The 19914-nt window shown below is 42.9% G+C and overlaps 1 protein-coding gene across 9 annotated transcripts in view; it reads right to left on the bottom strand.

Annotated features, from left to right (window-relative positions):
- Positions 1 to 19914, bottom strand: part of SLC8A1 (solute carrier family 8 member A1) — a 308637-nt gene that overhangs the window by 36365 nt on the left and 252358 nt on the right. For all 9 annotated transcript variants that reach the window (XM_080686583.1, XM_080686585.1, XM_080686584.1 and 6 more), the window contains one exon: positions 3957 to 4232. In XM_080686583.1, the coding sequence (XP_080542709.1) occupies positions 3957 to 4232 (276 nt within the window). The remainder of the gene's footprint in view (positions 1 to 3956; positions 4233 to 19914) is intronic.

Below are 19914 nucleotides of genomic sequence, written 5' to 3'. Positions count from 1 at the left end.
TTTGGATGTGGTAATTTTGAGCTGCAAATTACACATCTGGCATTGATACAGGGAAGGAAGTTGGTATATGAATCTAGACTTGGGAAAATTTGAAGCTGGAGATACACATTTGGTAATCGTTGGCATACTGATGGCATTCAAGGCGTGGAGTCTGATGTGATGGCCCAGGCCAGGGAGCAAGGGATGAGAAGAGAAGAGGGCTGGAGACCAGGCTTTGGCTCACCCCAACTGCAATCTACATTTCACGTTACAAAAATAAACTTTACTCATATGGCTGCCACACTTTCAAGAGTTTATGAAGACAGGAGATGCACAGAGGTGGAAAGAGACTGTTCAGGGCTCTTCTCCAGGCAGGTAGCTCTGCAAAAGGTGATTCAGGAAAAGCAGGTCCTTCCTCTACTAACCTGTCTTGGTCTTGGAGCTCTCTATGCATACCTGAGGTTGAGGGGAGTGAAGACCCTCAGGAATCTTTCTCTGCCGGGAGGTTATAATGAGCATTTGTTCCCCCGTTGGTATGAGGAGGAAGCTCTGTCTCACCTACAAAGTCATAAGCTCTTTTTCCCATGGATTTTCAGAAATTTGGTAAAAAATACTTCAAATGATATTTAATCCTGCCTTCAGGCAGGGAATGTTTCCAATGCCCTTCAGGCCATCACAAGCTAAGAACCTAAGACTCTCACCTAGAAAGGGGCAGCAGTGTATGGAACACTCGCCAGGAGCTCTTCTCCTTTAGGAGAAGGGTCAAGACATCAGCCTAATGGATGCATGGAACAGACTGACAGATCTCAGAGGGAAGGAGAGAGAGAGGAGGACAGGAAGAGATCAATCAAAGAATATACATGCACATATGCATAGCTCATGGACACAGACAATAATGTGGTGAGGGCCTAGGGGAGGGGCGGGGCTGGGTGGAGGGAGGCAAAGGGGGGATGGAGCAACAGCTGTAATAGAATCAATAAAAAGGAAAAAAAAAACAGTTTGGCTTCATATATTTGAATTCTAATGCTATCTTGAAATAATAAATATGTACTGAAGAAAAACAAAAGACACCCTAGAGCAGTGGTTGGCAAACTCATTAGTCCACAGAGCCAAATATCAACAGTACAACGATTGACATTTCTTTTGAGAGCCGAAAACCAACTTCTGCGCATGGGCCACGAAATTTCAATCGCACTGTACGTACGCGCCCGCAGGTGGTATTTTGTGGAAGAGCCACACTCAAGGGGCCAAAGAGCCGCATGTGGCTCGTGAGCCGTGGTTTGCCGACCACTGGCCTAGAGAAAAAGCTGGGCCCCAGGACCAAGGCCAGTTGATAGTAGACTATGAGCAAAGAGGAAGAGCGTTCCTCATCCTTCTTCTGCCTGTAGCATCTGGGCTTTGTCATTGGGGAACAACAGCATTCTTATTTTTTTAAATTCAGGAGATAAAATAAAGCACTGCTCGAAATCGTCAGTGAGGAAAAGTCAAAAATATTATGTTCATTCAGCATCTTGTTCAATTTGCACAGCTGTTTTTTGAAAAGAAAAGTCTGTTTATATAGATATGATTATTTGCGATTGCCTATGAATACATTGTTTGGGGAGCATGCTGCACAGTTAATATTGGAACAAATTATAGAAATTCTCCCAATAGCAGAGCAAAGAAATCTGTATCCTGATGGGAAGAATTTACGGCAGTTTAGGGAAAGCATTTCGGCAACAAATGATTCTGTTGTATTCCCCCCAACAGGCTTTCTTACCTCTTGATGACTCTCCCTGGGAACTGAGCTGGTTTTAAGTGGCAGAACAAATGATCCTCCAAACACTGAGGTTTACTGTAATCCACATTTTGTGTTACAGAAAAATATTTTTTAGTCGTATGATGGCACACCATTCAAAAGCATTCATACAAAAGATGCAGGGAGCCATTTTGGAAGACTGGTGTTAGAAAAAGGAGCCAGTTTTGAGATATTGAGATGAGGCGTTGGGAAATTAAAAAAATTTTTTTTTGGAATAAGGATTTGAGGTAGGAAAAGCATTTTTTAAAATCCTTTTGAAAGCAAGAGATTCATTTGCTAGGACCAACTGCTGACTTTGAATAACTGTGATGGGAGACCTAATTTTGCTTTCATTACCATAATTTGAACATATTCTCCTCAAGGGTTAAAGCCACAGCCAACAACAGTATGTGCTAATCTGGGCACCATTTGATAGACTTAAGCCTTAGGCAAAGTAGACTCCAAGCATTTAGTTCTTTTGGTTGTATATATGTTCTATAAACAAAGCAACTTAAAATATGAGTATTTTACAATTTTTCCCCTACTTGGTAAATTTCTGGTCATTTCTGGAAAAAATTGAAAATAAAGACCAAACGTGGAACTGCCAGAACAGAGCTGAGGCTGAGAGGCAGCCTGCCCTGCTCGGAGGATGAGTAGTCAGTCAACTGGAAGACTTTGCATAGCCCTGCTCCCTAGGGCAAGAGTAAGAGTACGTCCTAAATCCCCTGGCTCCCCCATCAACTCAGTTGGACACCAAAACCATGCCAGAAATCTGAGCAAACATGCCAGGCCTGAGATTAGGACCCCCAAATTGTCGATCAGTTGGGTAGTACATATGCTATGGCTGACCAGATACATACTGGTCAGATCCTCCTAAGCTATGCAACATAACTTATTCACAAAAGCTACTATTTTATTAAATTCCTTCCATGTCCCAGAAGCTTTACTAGATGCACAATATATAGGTGTTTTTTCCAGTCCTTACTGCATTTCTAAGTATGATTATCCCAATTTTACAAATAAAGAAACTGAGGCTCAGAGAAGTTAAGTCACTGATGCTCAGTCACTGAGATGATGTATATCTGAGTGGAAAACAACTAGAGGATTCCAGCAAACAGACATACATGATTTAAACTGTACTTGTTTTCAGACTTAAAACCAAAAGCCAAGGTTGCTATCTATGGCAAGTAGAAATCACAGCGTTTACAAAAGGCTGTGATAACTATGGAACATTGAATGGTACCATTAGCAGGGCTGTATTTCCCCTTAAGTCCTGCCTTTCCCCCAGGTCAAGTACTGGAACACCTGTCCTTGACCTTCTACTTGGTAGGAAATGCGGGCTGCTCAAAGTTAATACCGTACATCTGTCAAGATGTCAACTAGTGCTGGGGAAGAGGCCCAGAACTTCACTTACAATAAGCTCCGATGTGGACCAGAATCACCTGTGAGCTCAAAACACACATTTCTGGGCCCTAGGTTTTCCTACCTCATAGGTTAGTGGTGGGTCTCAGGCATTTGCATTTTTCTTTTAAAGAAGCTCCCAGGTCATTTTGATGCCCACAAAACTTTTAAAATTACTGCTGTTAATGTCATGTTTGGGAGGATGATGTCTTACTCCGAAGTCTGCACAACCATAATGAGTGACAGTTGTGGGCTGGAATGCATGAAGGGACATCCATGAAATGTGCACTTTGTTAGGTTACTTTTTTCCTGTCCCGATCAAGGTCTGCCTCTTTTTATTTACTCCCATTAATACTTGGGTCAAGAGAACATCAAGTCAGGTCTTCAGTAAGTATTTATCTTAGTTACCCAATGAATATAGAGTTTCATGGAAATCATCCAAACTTTACTAATTATATAAAAGATTGAAATTTTGTTCTTGAACATGATTCTGTAATTTTGTTTTGTTTTGTCCTTTTGAAAGGGCTAATTGTATTGGGAACCTCATCTACCAATCTATCCATCAGATCAACTTGCCCTCACCATGCAGACCATGCAGGCCATGCAGGCCCTCTGGCAATGCTTTCCTGTCATCATCATGATACAGATCAGCTTTCTAACCTTGAAAAATGCCATGATAATGTCCTGGCAGTGACATTATGTATGCCTTTGGGCTCCTGTCCTTCAGAGGCCTGGTTTGTTACCACAGTCCTTGCGTTTGTTAGGCAGGACAAGGTCATAAGGCAAATGTATTCCCTACCTGGTACTGAAGTTCCGAGTGCCACGAACACGACCGCAGTCACTGAATCTTTTAGGCCAATGGTGCAGCCGAAGTGGGAAGCCAGGTCGCCAATGAAAGCTGTCAGTACGCCAATCATGATGATGGAGACAATGAAACACGCCCAGCCATTCCAGTATTCTGTAGGGGGCACGAAGGCAAAGAGGACCTTCCAGAACACAGTCAGAAAGTGCATCACATAATCGAAGCAGGAGGGCAGCTTCTCCTCCCCACATTCGTCGTCGTCATCATCTTCCCCTAGAGAGAAAGGAACGAAGCACATTTCATCACTACTTCTGCTCTCAGGGTCTCCCTCTCTCCAACCCCTCCTTCCTAGGCCTGTCACCCTCCCCTCTGAGTGACCCGGAGGCCCTTAGAGATGGGTGAAGCTTAGAGTTTTCTAAGAGTCAATCGTAATCAAACAATTATTGTATCACACTCAAGGTCATGCTCAATGTCATGGGTTAATGGCAAAAAAACTTAATCCCCACCACACAGTTCTGGTTGTAAGCAATCAACACGCCCTTTCTATTCTCCTGTCACCTCCAGTGAGAGTTGTCACTTCAGAGAAATGACAAGGATTTCTTCCAGAAGGCTGGAAAGCCCTGTGCCAGGCTCAGAAGGAAGCCGGTTCTGAAGAAAGGTAACTGACAGAACTCTTCTACCAGGAGTCTTTTCCTGGAACACACTGCTGTCTTCCAACTTCAGCTCTGGACATTCACGGGTCTATAATCCTCAGAGGACAATATTCACCCGGGGCCCTCCACCGTGGCTCTGGGCCTGCATCTCTCTCCAGCTTTATCTCCCGCAACTACTTCAAACTCAAACTGCATCCTCGCCAAATGGAATTACTTGCATTCTTTTTCAGACCATATGTACTTTCTCCTTTTGTCCTTTAGAACTAAATGTACTCGGCATGTCCCGATCCCCCCTCCTTATCCTTCCCCACGTGTCCTTTGAAACTCTCTTCCTTTATGAAACCTTCCCTGAACCCCCTGGCCCTCCAGCCAGTTCTAGAAACTCCTCCTCAGTTTCCACTTGTAACACTAGATCAGTGGTTCTCAAAGAGGACCCTCATCAGCAGCAGAATGTGTTAGAAATGCACATTTCTGGCCCCACTGAGTCAGAAACTAGGGGGTGGGGGAGGGGAGGCGGCCCAGCAGTCTGTATGAACCAGGCCTTGAGGTGACTGTCATGCAGGAGTCCAATGAGACCCAGTCTCTAGATTATACCTGTTCACTTTGCCTCTCTTCCCCAGGTAACGTTTTAAGGACAGGGATTTGTTCATTTTTGTGTTCCTAATGTTTGGCCTCTTTTCCATCATGTGGAATAAGCTGGCTAAAAGCTTGTTAAGTGAATGAATACATGCATTAATTTCTCCTTACTTTATATAACTACTTAATTACATAATATATATACACATATCATCATTTTGCCAATTAGATTATACTTATCAATACGGAAAGAAATGCACACTGTTTAAATGCAGAAAGAAAGGCTTACCGCTTAAAGGAACCAGGAAATCAATGTAACAGTATATGAAATTGGAGACTTCATTTATGGTGCGACATAATCCCCGTTCACATATTTTTAAATCGGGCTATTGAAGGTCAGCTCTTTCTAAAGTGGGGGCAAACACATATGTGTGTGTTTCGCAGCTATTTTAGAACTTCTCGAGGCCTTTGCTCACCACCCCAGCCCCCAACCTCGTCACCAGGGTCTACCGTCCCTCATTCACCGGGTGCAGCTGGCGGCAGGGGAGGCTGTCCGACTTCCTGGAGGACTGCTGGACCTGAGACTGCCAACACAGAGCACATGTGAGTGCTCCCCGGGAGACACTCCGTGGGGAGGCCCTCTGGCGCGGGCCATGTTGGAAACACCCTCTGAGAAGAGCTTGGAGGGAAACGTTCCTCTCACCAAACATGAAAAGGGGAACGTCTGGATTTGTCACCTGTCCTTTTACAGGGAGGGAGGAGAAGCAGTGGCTGGCTCTTCCAGGAGGTCATGGTCAGAACTATCATGCAAACGAAGTTGGAGGATCTGTGGAGAAAGCAGTCTCACCCTGAGGCCTTGGGAGGTCTCGTGTAAACTGTTGGGAGGAAGCCGCCAGCAGGTGAATGGGATCACCTTGGGAGACCAACCGGGTAGGGGACTTAAGTCAGGTCAGCTGAGTGACTCACGGGAGCGAACAAGCATTGTTGACTGTGTTCAAGGAACTCAACAAGGAGCCGGAGACCCAGATGGCTAACACTTGGTAACCTATGGAAGCAGACTAAACCTGAGCCACAGGTGATTCCTGTAAATATTCCTAAGAAAACGAAACTTAAGAACAACCAATCACAAACAACCACCTTGGCTTTCCCCCAAAAGGCAACTGCTTAAGCTACAGCCAATCAAATTATGTTCTTGCTTTGCTTCCTGCTTCTACTCTGACAAAGTCTCTCTCCCAGCTCCTGTGGGCGGAGCACTCCTAACCACTTCTGGTTTGATTCTGCCCAATTCGAATCCATGTTCACTCAAATGAACTCGGAAAATTTTAATGTGCTTCAGTGTGTCTTCTAACAACCATTTCCTATGGCACTCATGCTGTATGGTCATTACATATTTCTAATATCACCCTTGCCTAAAAGCAGAAGATGCTTTTAAATAAAAGTACGTATTATGGGTTGAATTATGTTTCCACCAAATTCATTGCCCTAAATCCTAGTAGCTCAGAATGTGAATATATTGGAGACAGGGCCTTTGAAGAGGTATGTAAGCTAAAAGGAGGCTAATCCAAGCTGACTAGTATCTGTACAGGAAGAGGAAGCTGGGACTCACAGCGAGACAGCAGGGATGTGGGCACACACAGGAAAGACCACATGAGGACACAGCGAGCAGTTGGCCCTTCCCTCTCCCAACTCAAGGAGAACAGCCTCAGGAGAAACCAAAGCTGCCAACACTTTGATCTTGGACTTCTAGCCTTCGGAACCATGAAAAAATAAATCCCTATTGTTTAAGCTCCCTAGTCCGTGGGTCGGTGGCATTTTGTTACGGCAGCCCTAGCAAACTGTTACAGCACCTCCTCCGAAGCCTCCTATGCCATAACGTTAATGTGTAGGAACAGCCATTCTGTGTTTCTATAACCCGCTCCTTTCTCCTGTCTTTCACCCATTTCTTCTTTTTTTCCCCTTCTTTCACTTTTCTTCCCATTTTCTTTTTACCCTAAATGTTAGCTCCAGGTAGAACTGTGAGAGCTGCAATTGCCAGGGTGAATTGAAGGAAACGAGGAAGAAAAGAACCATGTTAATTCTTTCTCTACCTCTTCCTTCCCCAGTTGCCTATTCCAAAGGGGGTGGGGGTGGGGGCTGCATGTACCCCAGGTAAGCTGTGCAAAAGCACCAGACTTTCAAGTTATATCTATTTTGTATGTGATCCTTTTAAATTTCCATATTTGTGGACATTTAATAATTTCATAGGATAGATGATCAAAACAGTTTAGAAAACATTGAATTTTTAATCAATCATCTATAGAAATACAGATTATTCTGCCCCTAACTCTACAAAATTACTTAATTTTGAATGTCTAAATCCATATTGTGAAGATGAACAAGGAAACAAATCATGAAGCTTCTCAGAAGAAATGACACATAAATTGGGAGTAGCTATTATATTTGTCTTCAAGATGAAAATAATGACACCTTTCCTATGAGGAGTGTGCCAGAAAAAATTAGGGCAACTCTGTAAAGTATGTGAGGCTATTTCAAGATAATAGTTATTATGGTAGTTATTATTTTCCTATATTTAAGGATTGTGGCTGTATTTCCCTATCATTATTTAATTGCTCAGTTAATATGCTGGGTTATCAGAGGTTACATCCTAGGCTTTTAAAAACAAAATGTACCTTGTCCTCTGGAATCAACCTCATGATCTATAAGTGTGTAATGAAAAATGAGAGAGAGAGAGAGAGAGAGAGAGAGAGAGAGAGAGAGAGAGATTTCCTCTGTGGGCTTCTAGCATTACAAGGAATCTTAAATATTTTAATACTTATGTCTGGAATGGGAGGCGCATCTGTTTTACTGCATTTGAAAGTAAAAGTGGTTTCCCCTTCTCTTCCTCTAGGATCTCATTGCTCTTTACAAATTTTAATCTCCAACTCAGATGTCATTTAAATATTAAAAACGACCACTGCCTGCACAGGTGATGCACAATTACCCTGTCTTGGAGAAGGACAAAGAAACATTTTCATCCATCACCATCTGGACTATACTGAAAAGTGTGTTCCTTGCAAAGATGAGTGGAGCATTAAAAAGAAAAAAAAAAAGCCGAGCTGGGAGCATCTTTTATGTGACAGCAAAGTTGATGGTAATCTGCTGGTTCTGCAGGCTGGCCAGCCCAGGGCACTGGAGGCTGTGTCATTCTTTCCAGCCCCTCCTCTGCATTAGCAAAGAGACAGGCAGGCTGGGGGGTTTCCTTTTATAGGAGCCCAAGCAAAGGATCCTCTTATCTCAGAATCCTTTTTAGCTTTATGGATTCTACTAATGGAAAGATAACAAAAAAAAGCTGTATTTGATTAATCAGCTCCATAGCCTTTTACATGGTTTCCTTGATACATGTTGGACATCCTAAAAATATAACTACAAAAATAGCCGAATCGTTAAAACCACAGTAGTGGAGAGAGGACCACTTCAGCTATTGATAGAACAGCGCTGGCACTGGCCCTGCTCTGGAGCACGAACATAGACTATCATCAGCATAAGTGATCATGGAAGGCAACCCCTGGGCTTGGCACCTGCAGGTGACATAACATCTAAAGTAAACCAGAGATCAGTGTACATCCCCGTAGAGATGCTCAGGGTTTGGCCTCAGGGAGAGCTTCGAGAAACAGAAACAGATGCTGCTGGAATGTAGTAGACACTTGGGTCAGAAAACTTGTTAATTTCTAGTTCTGATAGCTTGTTTAGGGGAAGACTCTTGACCTTCCAGAGCTTCAGTTCCTTATCTGTCAAATGGATTTCCTAGCTCCCACATCACAGAGCCTTCTGTCGTGAGGGCTGGAAGAAGAAACGTCCGAGTCCTTTGTAAAACTACAAACCTCTTTGCAGACAGATGTGCCATATTCCCTCACTGTTATTTGTCAGAAGGAAGGCAGTAATCAGTCCGACCTGAGTTTCCTGATTTCACAGAATCTATATTCTGCTTGAATGAAACATTATTGCTACAGCTTCTCCATGCTGCTTGATTTTAAGAAAAGAAGAAAGAAACAGAGGGAGAGAACATTATGGGGTGTCTAACTAAGTGACAGGCACTTAGCTAAATTTTCCCCCACACCTGAGTTTGTTTAATTCTTACAGTAACCTTGAGAGGTGGGCATTATTAATCCCATTGTGCATAATGAAGAACCTGAATGAAATTCAGAGAATTTAAGTAGCTTTCTAAAAATAATGACACAGTTGGCAAGTGGCTGAGTTGGGATTTGATCTCACAGCCTGGGAACTATTTTTCTGCACATGATGTCTGTTAAAGCAAGTTGAGGAGTATAGCATCTGTCAAATATTGATTCAAAGTTTGAATCTGCAATTTCTTTCGATGCCTAAATGCTATATAAAAACAATGTTGCTTTTTTTCAAGGAATGTGAAAACACTGCTTCTGTTCTAAATTACTTTCTAAATATAATTTCTTTTCTAGATGTGATATCTTTTCAGCAGTCAGTCACATGTTCTTTCTCAAGCTCTTGGGAACCAATTAAACCAGGAAACAAGACAATAAATAAAGGGAGGGCATCATGGTTGTGATCATTTTGGAATTTGGAATTTAAGTGTGACAAGTCCTTATTTTCATTTCTAGTTGTCAAAGGTCAACTACCTAGTTCAGAATAAAACATCCTGGTTTGCATCTAGCTCTTCACTAGAATCTGTGAAACTGCCTATATTATCACAAATCTGCAATGGGAAGTAGTTTGGGGAATGTATGCCGCTGTTCATTTGAGGAAATGTCTGACTTTCAATTCCTTCCAGGTATTCATTTCTATCTATAATTATTAGTCCATTTTTACTCTACAAAGAGAATCCCCCACTATGGAACAGTGAGGATGATCAGAACACTTTTCAGAAGTATGAAAGGGTGGATATAGGATGACATCTGTGGTCAACCACACTGTCACCCAGGTGATCTTAGGAGCCCAACAAGTGTTAGGTTGCAGCCTTGTGAAATATACAAACCATTAACTGTGAAGCTGGATCACTACAGTGGTTTTCTACATTCTACACACATTGTTTTGGGCATGATTTCTTTCTAAAAATTTGTTCCTTTTTTACCAAGTGGGGTTGATTTTAATTTTGTGTCTTTTTAGTTTCTGAATACCAAGGTTGTTGTCTTTAAACAAATTAACAGGTTCACTTGATGGAATGGGCTTTCTCCTCCATACCGATCACTTCCTTTTGCAACCTGATACATAGTCATTACAAATCAAATTCTATTCTTCTATTGTGCATTTCCATTTCTCTTCACTTTCAGAGGTTCTGACAAAATCATAAGATATTTAAGATAAAAGAGACCATAGCAATCAGCTAATTTACCCCTTCTCATTTTTAAGAGAGAGAGAGAAAAAAAGAGAACTGTGATTTAATTGTGATGAATTTTTGTTCTCTGGTATCGGGATGTGTGTGTATTTGATATACAAGGCCTTGAGTTAAGCCCAATGGCTTTTATTGTCTTGCTCACTCAGTGATCTAAAATGTCTTTTTTCTCCTTTTCCCTTTTACATGCTTATATATTACTTCTAACCCTTAATGATTTCTATATGCCATTAAACTTAATAACCTAAGATACATTCCTAAACAAGAATTTACTTCTTGTTCTGGATTTGGGAGAAATGCTATAAACATTTCTGTATAACTTAATGGTCAGGAAGTACTTAACTTATATATTCTCTGATGAAAAGTAGATATCTGCAATTTTTTGACCAAGTATATTACAAGATAATTCCTTATCAAGAGAGACCTCAAAACAATTTACTCAAATTTATAGATCTATGGGTTACCAAAGCATAGAAGGTAGATATTTGATTCTATCCACTGAAACATGGGTATTAGAAAATAACTGAACTTAAAGCATTTGGGAGGGTTTCAGAGCTTACCAAGGTCAAATCCCTATTTAACGTGAATTTCTTTTAAATTTCTGCCAAATGGTCAGAGTCTCAGCTAATAGGGCATTTATGATCTCACAACCCAAGTTAGAGCAGTTCAAGCTGTCAGCTTGGGCTGTTAGGTTCCACTCATTTGTCCAGGACCCATCCCTTATACCACATGGAATAAATCCAATCTGGCTCCACATGACATTCCTTCAGGCGCTTATAGCTGGTCACTTTCACATCCCTCTCAATCCTCACCCCAGGATGCTGTGTCAGGCTGGTCATGCTACCCTGAGGCTCTCTGTCAGTCATAACCTTTCTTTTCAGAACATGGTGCCTGGAGCTGAATGCAACTCCAAGAGACACTTAACTTGCCTGCTCCGTGTCAGGCCTTTTCCCTTTCTCCTTCTGGACACGTTTAGTTCCAGAAATATATGCACTGGGTTTTTTGGTGGCCACATTGCATATTGCCATCCACAGAGCCTACTTACACATATCCATTAACAAACACCCACTGTTTCAATGCCATTTCTAGGTCATGTCTTCCATTTCCCACACTGGTGTAACCCATTTTGGGGACATACCTGTACAATCGTTCATCTATTCAAATGATTACTTACTATCTTTCAGTCCAAGTTAAACATTGTCATTAGAAAACATGTACCTCGACTTCATAGCAGCTCTTTCTAAATGTGCTCCTTCTCGAATCCTTCTTCAAAATGTATTTGGATTGTGAAGAGAGTCTCTTGGTGTGGCTGGCGGTCATTGGAGAGGATGTGAGTGAGCCCAGCTGTTGGGTTCTTGTCCTATGGTCCTTGTCCCATGCAGCCAAAGGCCTGAGGGCAAGGCTGGTGGCTTGCTGAGAGGTCCTTCTTCACTAGCTAGTGCGGAATCAAATTAGCGTGGAGATTCCATGCGTGGAATCTACTGTGCTAGGGCACTCACATTGAGGAGACCGAGTTCAAGATTGCTGTAGACTTGTAACTTGGACTGCGGGACTGTTCTTAGGAGACACCGGCATAGGTCCTATTAATCATTCCACCCTCTACTTTCAAGCTAGAGATAGCGGTGGGTCATCTGTCCCACAGTATCAGTGCTCGTTACTGCTCGTACTTGGAGGGTGAGGCACAGGTGATGTGTGACAGTACTTAAAAGGATGTGAGAAGGCAACTCACTCTCTGTGAATAACCTCCAATCCTGTCTGGACAAATGACCTCCTGGGTGAAAATTTCCACAAACAACAAAATGCTTGCCAGCTCAGGCCATTATGGTCCTTGTTAGGATGGTTAATACAGCCCAAGAAATAGCTCAGGTGACAGAAATATTTCTCAGCAAATGCAGCCACTGTCAAAATGAAAAGCAGATCCACTAAGGAGTTCCAGCTCTCTGCAAGTTTGACTACTGGCAAAGTGAGTCAGTTTAAAGCTAAAAATCAACTGCTCAGCCTATCTCTCCTTTAGAATTCCTCTATGTGCTCTGAATGTTCCTAAAAGAGCAGAGGTTGATCATAAAAAGTCTTGAGTTTTTACCGCAAGCTTTGTCTTTTGTAAAATGACTCCTCGTCATTCTGAGAATCTTGAAATTCGGTGTCCCCTTGCCCTTTATGGATTGTAGGATTCGCAGAAATTTAGGTTTCTGCAGGAGAAGCCTATTCCCTACAGACTCCAGCACCTAAGAAATGAACCCTCAAGTAGAACTGATACTCAGCGAGTGTAAATGCCGCCTGCTCGTTTAGATGGTTTAGGTACAGTGGGGAGTATGAGGGCACACTGGGTTCTAAGATCGGCCTCAAGGTTCTGATAACACTTTGTAAATATCAGCAGCTGAGTGAATTAGCCTCCTGGAGTGTGGGAAGTTGAGTCATGGACCAATGTTTGGGCAGCAATAGCCCTTCAGTTTTCACCAACCTGTCTATGGTATGCCCTAGGAAAATGTTGACATTTATATAAAGGGTTGGGCTGATGTGTATCAGCGGCTGCCCCACAGGCAGAGGAGTCTGAAGACCGATGCTGCTGTGATTAATCTGTGATTTGGGTTTACACAGTGAGTGCTTTCCTTCATGCACCTGAGAAAATACATATATCCCACTTAGTCTTCCCAGAAACCTGGGAAGAGTAGGTATTGTTTTCTCCATTTTAAAGATAAAGAAATGGAGGCTCAGAGAGTTTAAGTAACGCTTATGAGATCTAAGACTCTTTTACTTCAATTACTGCAATTACTTGACCCACGGATTTCTGAGAGAAACATCACTATGGTTTGTCCAGACAAATCCATTCTGATGGTTTGTCCAGACAAATCCATCTAAGTTCATTTGGCTGTTTTATGAACAGTGTAGTAGGGAAATAACTACCTCTTTAAAAACCCTCTGTACATGGCAACATATATATAAATTATTGAATGTTTTTTTGGGGGAATGAATGGATGGTTCTATGTCCTTTCTTCTTCCCAAAGAGTCTGGTTTTCCTTTCATCTTTGGGAAAAATTCTCTCGTAGTGGTTTGTATTGGCCCTACTGGGAAGTGGGTGGCAGGGATCTCTCTCTCTGTGTAGCAAATGGGAAGGGCTCTCGACCTTCAGCAACGACAACTCCCCTCCTCAGCGACTGCTTTCCTGGTGTCAGGAACTCTGGAAGGGACTTTGTTCTAATGATGGGTTTGTGAGTTGATTTGCTGGCAAAGTGGTGACAATAGCTGAGAATCTAAGGTTCTGACCATGGCCTTGGTTTGCACAGTACCAAGCGACTGCAGTGCCTCAGGGCACCCCTCATCTGCTGGCCCTTTTCTCTCCTCTCTGTTGTGATTTTCAAAGAGATCCCCGAATCAGGGTCCTCCACTGATGACAGAGGCACTGATGAGTGACATGTCCCTGGGCACCTCAGGGATGCGCCTCGTGCTTCCATTTCTTGTCCTGGAAATCGAGGCTAGCCATCCCGAACTTTCTCTTTTGTGCCGTGAATAAGCAATTGAGTTTAAAGAGAAAATATGATCTTATATGTAGTAATATCTGCTTGTTGTGGGAGGATTAGCTCATTAGTAAAATTCAGATGGAATATCTCCATGCCCTCACTGCTCATGAATACCTTTTTTTTTTAAAGAGAGTAGGCTGGTTAAAGTGGGTGTTGACAATCAAGTTTGTCTGTCTGCCAGTGGCTTTTTAGTCTTTCACCAATAATAACCTGAACCAGGCTGCTGTGATGCCTTTCCTCAATAAGAACCATCTTAAAAAGATCTCTTTCTCTCTCATCACCGGTAAGTCTATGGCCTATCTTCTTTATTTGGTTAAGGCACAGTGCAAATGCTACTAAGTTTATAGGTCTGAACTCTAAAAAATATTGCAGGTCACTATTTTGAACCTAGACTGAACCCCCAACCTGGACCCATATCTGTAGTAAATTTTCCAAGGGAATAGAGTGGTTGAAAGAGGGTCTTTATTTGTACCATCCATTTGTTCAGTGAATATTTATTAATCATTTCTGTGTCAGGCATTGGAAATGCAGAAAAATAGACCCAAAGGAACTTCCAAGGGACAAGAGATAGTAGTCAAACAAAACAAACGGCCCAGCTGGCGTGGCTCCGTGGTTGAGTGTCAACCTATGAACCAGGAGATCATGGTTCGATTCCTGGTCAGGGCACATGCCCTGGTTGTAGGCTCCGTCCCCAGTGTGGGGTGTGCAAGAGACAGCTGATCAATGATTCTCTCTCATCATTGATGTTTCTATCTCTCTCTCCCTCTCCCTTCCTCTCTGAAATCAATAAAAATAAAAAATAAATAAATAGTAAACACAGCTTGTTACTGATCAAGCCCCTGTATATAAAAAATAAATAAAACAAATGAACAAACACGATGACTTCAGATATTAGTATAGGCTCCGAGGACAATGAAGTCAGGTGATAAAATACAGCATGGCTGGGAGGATCTGGAACTCCTCTGAGGAGGTGATCTGTGAGCTGAGACCTTAGGGATGAGAAAACCCAGAGGTGGAGGGGAAGCCTTCCGTGCAGGGGAACCACCCTGGGGCAAGAGCAAAGGGCCAAGAATGGAATTAAGCCTGTAGCTTAAAGGCATTATACTCTCGGAGGCATATGCGTGGCAAGATGGAAAGAGGACTGACCTTGGAATCAGAACCCTGGGCCAGGGTGTGAATCCTACCTTGCATTTTCCCATCTCACAAATGGGCTCACAAAAACCTACTGCACAGGGCTGCTGTGAGGCTTGTGTGAACACAAAACAGCTATTCTTCAGGGGCAGGGCCACTCCTTTCAATGCTTTTACATTTCTGGCCCAGGAAACTTTTGGTCTTTGCTTTGCCTAATCCTGAAGCATCACATCATCAAGAAGCCCTGGGGTCCTTAGGTAACATCAAGGGAATAAGGGCTAAGGTACTGGTTCCATCAGTGCGAACTCCAAGATAAAAATGAGAGCAATGCTGTGTGCTCCAGTAAGAACCTTAGATTCTAAAACAGCCTCTACGTGACCTTGGATGACCTTTCCCTCTTTGGTCTCAGATCCTTGTTCAGCACAGCCAGGAGAGTTGGAATAGCTGATCTGTAAGCTCCTTTTCAGCCCTGTGCTGGGATTCTGGTCTAAGATGTTCTCACAGGTCTCAAGACCAGCTGGACGTGACCAGACACAGGCAAAGTAAAAGAGGCAAGGGGTGGGGAGTGTGTGTCAAAGCCGTGATTGCAGGAACCAGAATGGCGAGGTCTTTATCGAGGGAGCAGGCTGTGAACAGCGAGAATTAATGATGCAAGTCACTCTTACGAATTTTTTCTCTGCCTTTGGGGTGTGTGTGCGCTCACCAATGTGCGCGTGTGTTTGTGTGTGCGCGTGTGTTTGTGTGTGCGCATGGGTACACAGTGGGTAAGTTTTTTCCTCTTTTTGCCTCTTAGGATTATGCTGAAATGTTTCCTCCTCTAAAAGCCGCTTACAAAGGATCCCACCTGGGGGTGAAAACCCCCCAGGCCTGGTGCATTGATTAGTAAGCGGCAACTAAAACTGTGTTCACAACGCAAACTGTATGGCAGCAGCCTTGCCCACAAAAGAACTACTGGATCCTGTGATGGCTTATTGTTTGCAGAGCTGAGCTGCCGCCTCTCCAGACAAAAGCCGCATTAGAGACGTGACTTCGGGCTTAAATGAGAGTGCTGAATCATTCTGGAGCCTTCCAACACAGTGTTTTCCTCCAGATTGTGCAATAAGCAATTTCAGAGAAAAACAGCCCAACAAGCCAATATTCTTTTCAGAAATACCAACGAAAGCATACCCAGGGGCCAGGAAGTAACTGCTTCTTCCTCCTGCCCTCTGAGCTCCCTCCCCCGGAGAGCTGGGAGATGAAGCTACCTGATTCAACTCGGTATCCTGCTACCAGTGACATTTTTAAGTTGCTAGGCATCCCAGACTTGCGTTGCCTCCCTACCAATATGGGCCTAGTATTTTATTTATATTAAATGCTTTATTTGCCATCCATATTAAAGCATTATAACAAAAAAGTGACTATTTTAGCCATATGTTGGAAAAAGTGATGAGAACTAAGTTGGAGGACAGCAGTGTTCCTCACATCTCCTGTTTAGAGTTTAAAATAACGGCTACTCTTATTAGTTCAAGCCCGAGTGATTCTAAGCACGAAAACCTACCGGAATAAGTAATCGTACCAAAGGGAAAAAGCAGGAGCTCAGAGGAAAGGATGGGCATCGGTTCAGTTTTGCTTCGGAAGACCTAACATTTTTTAGCAGCAGATATAATGCAATTCTAAGATCACAAAAACAATTTGGAAGTCCCTCTGGGTTCCTTCCTCAGGATGGGATTAAACTTGGACTTTCTAGGAAATGCAGTGGCTGAGCCTGTCTACTTTCCATGATTGGTGTTCTCCCTGGTCCTTCTGCATCTCTGTGCAATGCTTGCACACTCACTTCCAGCTTCCCCACGTGTAGCTGAGAGTGAAAGACTCATCAACTTTGTCCCTTTTGTCTGCGTTAACTCACTCAAAACTGGCCACTTAAGACCTGAATTAAAGTTGTCGGACTGACACCGAGGGCTGTGCTAAAAGCTTACTTGCTTTTGGACTCCGGTGGGTTTTCGTATTCAGCTGGCCGTTTGCTAGTTGTGTGACACTAATTAACCGCATTGGGCTTCAGGGTTCTCAATTGTAAATTTAGGACAAAAATACTGACCTCACGGTATAGCTGTGCAGAACAGAAACAATGTATATCAAGTACCGGCTATAAATGGTAACATTATTTAAGCATAAAGTGAGCCCCAACTTCCTATACAGGCTTTTGAAAGGTTTTCTTTAAGGCAGTTGTAACTACTATTTTTTTATGAAGCCACATCACTTTTTCATAAAACCTCAGTCAGCTTATAAGTTTCAGGTAAGGAAAATTAATAATTATTACAGTCACTCAGGAAACAGCAAAATAAAACTCCAATCTCCAACACCCTCTCCCCCCACCTTTTATTTTGACTGTCCTGTAGTCACACTGAGGCTCTTAAACTTGACCCAGTGGGATTATTCTTTTAATTGCTTAAATGGGGTTTTCCGATGACCCGGGGTTGACATGTTAAGTGATGAGCGTGTCTCCACGGTAATGATGATCAGTAACAGAGGAGATGCTAGAAAGATACCTGCTTCGACCAGCTTGCATGGCAATCCCTTGGAGCTCATGTGAGATGCCATTTTTATTATGAATTATTTAGGATTATGGAGTGGATCAGTCTTCAGGTTGACAGTACTTTCCAGCGAATTATTATCAGGGGGCACCCTAGGGTTGACAGCTTTTGCTATTAAGTAATTCAGTTTAATTGAGAGCACTTATTACTCCACAGAGCGTGCATGGATGAAAGACTGGTGTCAAAACTAGTTTCCATCTTTGTTTGGTGGGCCTGGGGGACCGTGTCCTTCACTCTTATTTAGCTGAAGTCAGATGTTTGATTGTAACCACTGTGAAGCACAGTGAGTGAGGACAGGCAACTGCACCTACTGGCCTGGCCTCGTGCTGAATGTCTGTCTTTTTACTAGAGGGTTCCGCGGGCGTTTCTGAGCTCCAGTCACGGGGCAGGAAGAAAACAGGCCCTTTCAAAGTCATCATCTCAGTGTTTTGGAGGCTACACTTTAAAAAAATGTTTTTTCAATTACAGTTTACATTTAATATTATTTTGTACTGGAGGCCTGGTGCACAAAATTCGTGCACTCAAGGGAGGGGGGTCCCTCAGCCCGGCCTGCGCCCTCTCGCAGTGTGGGAGCCCTTGGGTAATGTCCTTAGCTGTCAGTCAGACACCCTTAGCACTGCAGCAGAGGTGGGAGAGGCTCCTACCACCACCGCTGCGCTCGCTAGCCATGAGCCTGGCTTCTGGCTGAGCGGCGCTCCCCCAGTGGGAGCACACTGACCACCAGGGGGCAGCTCCTGCATTGAGCGTCTGCCCCTGGTGGTCAGTGTGTGTCATAGTGATCGGTTGTTCCACCATTTGGTCGATTTGCATATTAGCCTTTTATTATATAGGATTATTGACTATATTTCCTAGGCTGTACTTGGAGCCTATATTTGAAGACTATTCTCTCATTCCTTTCTTTCTAGGAGAATAGATATGGCTATATGCTGTTATTGTGCTGAATATTTAATTTAAGCAAGCCAGATAGGTGGTTTGCCAAATTAAGTACTTTCCCATTTCCAAAATTATGTGGTCCATGGAGCTCAATGCCATCAGGGATTCTGCAGAACTATAACAGCTGAGGAAAGAACCCCCACGTTCTAATGTTGGACAATGTCTTAGGACTCGCTTAGTCCAACCTTCTCCTTCTACTGATGATAAAACCAAAATTCAGAAAGGTTTAATACTTTGGTAAGGTTATACAGTTGGTAAGAACCAAGACTACAAAAAGCTTCTTCTTCTTCTTTTTTTTTTTTTTTGCCACTTTTGAGTGTTCCTTCATTGTGACAACGCCGATAAATACTAGGCAGACTTGTAAAATTTTTGTCAAAAGTAAAATAATTTCAGAAAACCCTTAGTGCTATAGACTTAAAGTTATCAGTTAACAGAGGGCAGTGTGCTGGCTTTCTGAAAGAATGTCACTAATTACTAGGCAGGAGAAGCCTGTGGATGTGCCTATGCAAACAAACTCTTCCCTTGTGCTGAATGGAACTCACTGGCGTTCTCCTAAGGGAGCGATTTTAATCGGTGCGCTGCAAGAACTGTTAAAACATGCAACACCTGACTATTTAGTCAGGGGCACTGACCTCTTTTCCCTTAGATTGTCAAATAAGAACATGGCGGCAATAGCCATTTGGGGTGAATGAATAAAAATTATACCTACTTTTTTGTCAGATTGGCAAAAAATACATTTTTCATGTGCTGCAGAATTTTAGTAATTAGTTTATGTGCCCTGAGATGAAAAACATTGAAAATCACTGCCCTGAGGGACTCTGAATGAGGAGGCTTCAGGAGACTTAAATATTGAAGTAAAAACTTTCCTATTTCATGCTGCAACTCAGTTATTCAAATGAATAAAGATGCATGCCATATAAGGTGCATGTATGTGCATGTCTCCATTTGCATGTATCTAGCATATCTATGTGTGTGTCTGTGTGCACCCATGTGTTTGTGTGTTCATGTGTGTTTGCACACAAACATGCATGTCTGTGTATATAGGAATCTTTATAGTCACAAAGGAAACAGGGCAGAATGAAAACTCCCAATCTCTAAAAGCCCCCACACTCTGTCTTATAGTCACATGGAGGCCCTGTCAAACCTGACCCAGCAGGATTATTCTTGTACTTGGTTAAAAAGAATTTTCCTGGGACCCAGGGTTGACACATGAAATGATGAATGTCTCCT

Source organism: Plecotus auritus (assembly GCF_963455305.1).
Source record: "Plecotus auritus genome assembly, chromosome: 8".
Taxonomy (NCBI): Eukaryota; Metazoa; Chordata; class Mammalia; order Chiroptera; family Vespertilionidae; genus Plecotus; species Plecotus auritus.
The sequence above is the reverse complement of the archived record's forward strand: the minus strand, read 5'-3'. Positions and strand labels throughout refer to the sequence as shown.